General features: G+C 42.5%; 1 protein-coding gene across 1 annotated transcript; it reads right to left on the bottom strand.

Moving 5' to 3' along the window:
• On the bottom strand, positions 1 to 4887 carry LOC109639506 (neuromedin-U receptor 1-like). The gene is made up of 4 exons (XM_020103009.2): positions 4718 to 4887; positions 2139 to 2864; positions 884 to 1117; positions 1 to 739 (listed from the first exon to the last, which is right to left on the bottom strand). Exons 1-4 carry the CDS (start codon positions 4767 to 4769, stop codon positions 447 to 449), a joined length of 1305 nt encoding a protein of 434 aa, XP_019958568.1. The 5' UTR covers positions 4770 to 4887; the 3' UTR covers positions 1 to 446.
• Between the last annotated feature and the right edge of the window lie 216 nt (positions 4888 to 5103).

The raw sequence follows: 5103 nt of genomic DNA, 5'->3' as shown, positions 1-5103 counted from the left end.
TCATAATCACAACAGTTTTTTAATATATACACAGTTGAATAAAACATGACTTTCTTTATTTTTAATACAACTCTTTAATTTTCAATTACCTGCTCTGGTGGCTGGTTTCTGGTTTGCTGCAGGCGGTCACCTGACATTACATAATGTTTGCGATGAAGCCAGCATTGCAAAAACAGGGAAGGGAAGTCACAAGTTTTAAAGAGGAGAAGATGTCAGTGTTAAATCAACATTGACAGAACAGGAGATGTTTTCCCATGAATAGGATGGGAAATTTTATTCTATTTTACCATGGGATTGGGAAGGAGCAGGAGTTACAATCCACACCCTCTAATCACACCACTGCTCAACACAACAAACCACCACTCAATTAATTTTTTTTTTTTGTTTAAGTTGTTGCCCATCTGTGTATAATATCCACTGACCACTTGGCTCAGACGACCCTAGCTTCATTTATCTCCTAGGGTGCTGCGCCGGGTCATCTGTGAACTGGAGTGTATCAGCCAGCTGTTAGAATAACAGTCACATGTCATGTGACTGAACATTTCTCGGAACCTGGTGGACATGATGTTGTAGAGGATGGGGTTGATGGCGGAGCTTAGGTAGAAGCAAACTCCGGAGATGATGTGGACGTGCTCGTACAGCTTGAGGTGCTTCTGGGAAGACATGTCGATGTAACTCCACATCAAGCGGTCCACGTGGAAGGGCGCCCAGCAGAGGCCGAACACGACCACCAACACACCTTGATCGGGTGGATAAAATCACATAGAGTCACAGAGAACACGCTAAGGGAAGCAGACACGCAATTATCCAGACGGCAAGACAAAGCTGAGACACATTGGCATGTACGTTATAAATAATCAAAAGGAAAGAAAAAAACACCTACACAGCATCTTGGTGACTTGCACGTTGCGTTTGCTCAGCTTCTGTTTATTCGACCCAGAGACACTGTCCTTTCCAAAGCTACACATGGTGTCCTCATTGGTCATGATCCTCTCCCTGTGGAGCCTCAAGCCAATGAGCAGGTAGAGAACGCTGATTATCAACATGGGGAGCAGGAAGAAGACCAGCGTAGAAACCAGGATGATCAGGTTGTACATCCAGGTGGGCTTGACCACATCTGAGGACGGAGATGTAACAGTGTGGAGAAGCACAGATCTGAGTCAGCTCATGATCCCAGATGTACCGAGAGCACCATCACCTCATATGTCAGTGCAAAACCTTTATAGCACTTTGGCTCTAGAAATGACAACACCCGTCTGTGAGTACATAACACAAGTACATATATAGGTCCCCAAGGGATCCCTCGACATGTTTTTGAAAAGATAAAATCTTCCATCTTTATCCAGGGTCGTTGCAAAGGGCAGTAAATAGAGGGGGCCCTAAGAACAGCTGATTACATGAGTCCACATGAGTCCACACACAAATTATATTTAATGATGGAAATTGATGGATGACACGTCTGATCCCCAAAAGTGAAGCCAAAGCATCTTGATTGCATATTCAAATGTTCGTGAATGGGACACGGGCCAAACGAAAAAGTACACGTCAGATAGATTTTATTCCAGTCATTTTAGCTAATTCTAATCCCACTGCTGTATTTCAAAGTGTTTTTTTCAAATAAGTTTGGTTTGAATTGGTTAGTTGATGCTGTAAACATGGGGTGAACCATCATGATTGACAGCTGAGGCTGACTCATGATTGATTGAGCGCATGTATCGGCCTTGCCAGTGTTGACACTGGATCCAAATGTGTAAGATGGCAGTGCTTCTATATATCCAGGATATTTTGCTTCATCTCTGGGAAATGGAAGGAAGTGGAGATATGTCATCCATCTTAAAATTCTGTCTATGGTCTATGACAACAACAATTTTTGTTTCTTTGGTTTGATGGAGGACCACCGGTCCCTTGAAACACTCATTCACTAAAATTACCTGCAAACCAATGACACACCTATCAGCCTCAGGTTTTGTGTTTTGTGCTATTTGTAAAATGTTAGCATGTGGGCTAAACATTTAATATCCCTCCTAACATCTGCATGTTAACATTATCTTTGTGAGAATATTTACATGTCGTCTCACAGTAGTGCTACCATGGCTCCTAAACAAAGGGAAAAATAAAATATATAGATTTATACATACGGCAGATTGCAGATCGTGGAAACTGTCGTCCAAACCATGGAGGCAGCACCGTGATGCCATGCATGCTGGTGTTTGGCACAGCACACACCATGGACAGAACCCACAGCAGGAAGATGACCCTCCTGACGTGAGTGTGCGTGGTCATGTGTTTGACTTTCAGGGGGTGGACCACCGCCATGTAGCGTTCCACACTGAGGGCGGTGACATTGAGGATTGAGGCGAAACAGACGGTTTCAAACAGGAAGGTTTTGAAGTAGCAGCCCCCCTCGCCGAGCAGGAAGGGGTAGTTTTGCCACATTTCATAGAGCTCCAAAGGCATACCGAGCAGCAGCACCAGCAGGTCAGAAACTGCCAGGCTCAGCAGGTAGTAGTTGGTGGGCGTCTGCATCACCCTGTAGCGTAAGATGACAGCACAGGTCAAACAGTTGCCCAGGACACCCACCATGAAGATGGTGAGGTAGGTGACGCAGACGGGAGAGAAGATGGGGGACCGGAGAGGCCCCAGGTACCTGGCCAGGTACTCCTCCTCACTCAAACACAGGTCATCTAGATCCTGCTTAGTGGCGCTGACCAGCACCCACGAGATATTCATCCCACACACCACAGCGGCCTCAGGGCAGCCCACGCCACCGAAGACTGGGCCTCCAGATGTGAAAATAGCTTCAAGGGAACAGTTCAGCTCTGGCATGGTAGTTGTTTGATACAAGGTTCTTTGCAGCTCTGAATCTATTGAAAGGAATAAGAATGAGGAAATGAAAGCACCCCACTGGTTTTACAGTTTAAATTATTTGTTTATACTTCTCAACCTGTGAAGACAGTTGTGTAATTTTCTGTTTAAGATTGAAAAAACAACCTTAATGGTGTTGTGTTGATGTTGGACACAAAAGAGAAAAGAATATAAATATTTTCCGATGAAAATGGTGTCACATACGTAGAACACAAAGATGAGGATGCCAACTTGGAATTACAAAGATTCGTAATTCTTTGGTGATGGGGGCAGATGACGGTGTTGATGTGTTGCAAGCAATAACACATGTTTTCCGCAACAGAATTCATACGTTATGTTATACCTCCTGCATGATCAACCCAGACGCTACTCATTTTCTTGTTGTGAACGCATCTGACTTGGACAATCTCCAGCTGTGATCTTCATATAGAGGCAAACTCCGCAAATTGTCTGGTTCCATTTAGGAGAGCTCAAATGGCTCAAGTGATGTCATCGAGGTTATCAAGGTTTTGGCTTCAACTCAAGGCTTGAGTTACAAACTGGAGGTGATTAGTTTAAATCATCCAGTTTAAAAAGGGACCAGGGGGCCTACATCACACCACACCAAGATTGAAAAAACCTGCCATCCTGGGGGGCCCCTGTTAGCTTGGGGCCCAAGGCAATATTCCGCTTTGCCTGCCCTGATGAAATGTCCCTGTGTGGGAATTTACCACAGGGAGGTTCTAGCCAATAGGATTGTAGGATCCAGCTATTTTGTAAGTAGATATACAAGTTAGCTCAATTTTGACCATTCCTTTCTAAAATCTGTATCTTGAGTCTCTCAGCCGTATGAAAGTGCAACACTAACTTGATGGAATACCATAATGTGATGTTATAGTACAGTAAATAAACTGCTTGTCTTAGAGGAATCTGGAGGATTGTTAAAAATGACTCAGTAGACCCAGCAAATGCTAAATAGGACACTTTTATTGCCCACTGCTACTTCTCTTTACATAAACTCTTAATCAACAATGAAAAGATAGTTAAAAACATTTTTTTCACTGTGCTGTGTATAATTTATTGGGGAGGAAATTTTAATTCTGGAACACCAACACAAACAACTCCCAGAGAGATGATTTGTGTGAGTGATTCTATTTATAATTGACTAGTTCCCATTTATCAAACTGTAGCTGCAACTGAGCTCTCATCCGCACCAACTAGCAGGGAAACTATATTCTCATAAGTAAAGCAACAAGCGGCTGAAAACCAGTTTATGATTGATTAATTAATGGAAAATGTGAAATCACCATAGCACCAAGAAAGAGATTTTTGACACAACTTGCCATGTTCTCTGAGCTGTAGCCTTTTAATTATTCTAACATTAAATATGTTTTGTATGGTCTTTTGTCCTCACACAAAAATTCACTTAAAGGTCCAGTGTGTAAGATTTAGGTGAAAGGGATCTATTGGTAGACATCATGTGAAATAATTCTCATGATGTTTTCACTAGTTCATTTCATCTAAATTGTATGAATTGTAGTTTTCTTTACCCCAGAAAAGGCCCTTTATATTTAAATACTTTATATTTACATCGAGGGGTTCTCTCTATGGAGGCTGCCATGTTTTTTACATTAGTCCAGACTGGAAAAACTAAACACCTTTTGAGTTTTTATGACAACTAAAGGCTACCACAGGTTCTTTTTCATGTTTCGGAGGGGAGGGTGAGGTGAGGGGTGTTCAGCTGCAACATGCAACTTCACCTCTAGGTATCACAAAATTCCACACACTGTACCTTTAAGGACTAACAAGGATTTTTTTTATCCATTCAACATAACAGAGATAATTTAATTTGAGGAAAAATAAAATCACATACCTTCAGCTTGTGGGTTCCTTGAGGTCATCTTCTTCAAAAGAAATGAAGACATGTGAGACGATAATAGAAGATAATCGCCACATCGATCTGCATCCTGAATTTAGCTTTCCTGCTACTTTACCTTCACTGCTTTGCTGCTTCAGTGCGACGCAGCTTCCTAGATGTTCTGTATATGCAGCACTCCTTTTCACCCCACCTCTCGCTCTCTCTCGCTCCTTCTCACTCTCTCTCTTTCTCTCTCTCTCTATCAACAGAGCGTGTATGTAGCCTGACACACACAGACACATACACATATTTGTACTTCCATCTTAGTGAGGACACTCATTGACACACTGATCCAAACTTAATGCCTAACCCTAACCCTAATCTACACCTAGTTCGAATCC

Source organism: Paralichthys olivaceus, chromosome 16, assembly GCF_024713975.1.
Source record: "Paralichthys olivaceus isolate ysfri-2021 chromosome 16, ASM2471397v2, whole genome shotgun sequence".
Lineage (NCBI taxonomy): Eukaryota > Metazoa > Chordata > Actinopteri > Pleuronectiformes > Paralichthyidae > Paralichthys > Paralichthys olivaceus.
This window is presented reverse-complemented; position numbering and strand designations above follow the sequence as displayed.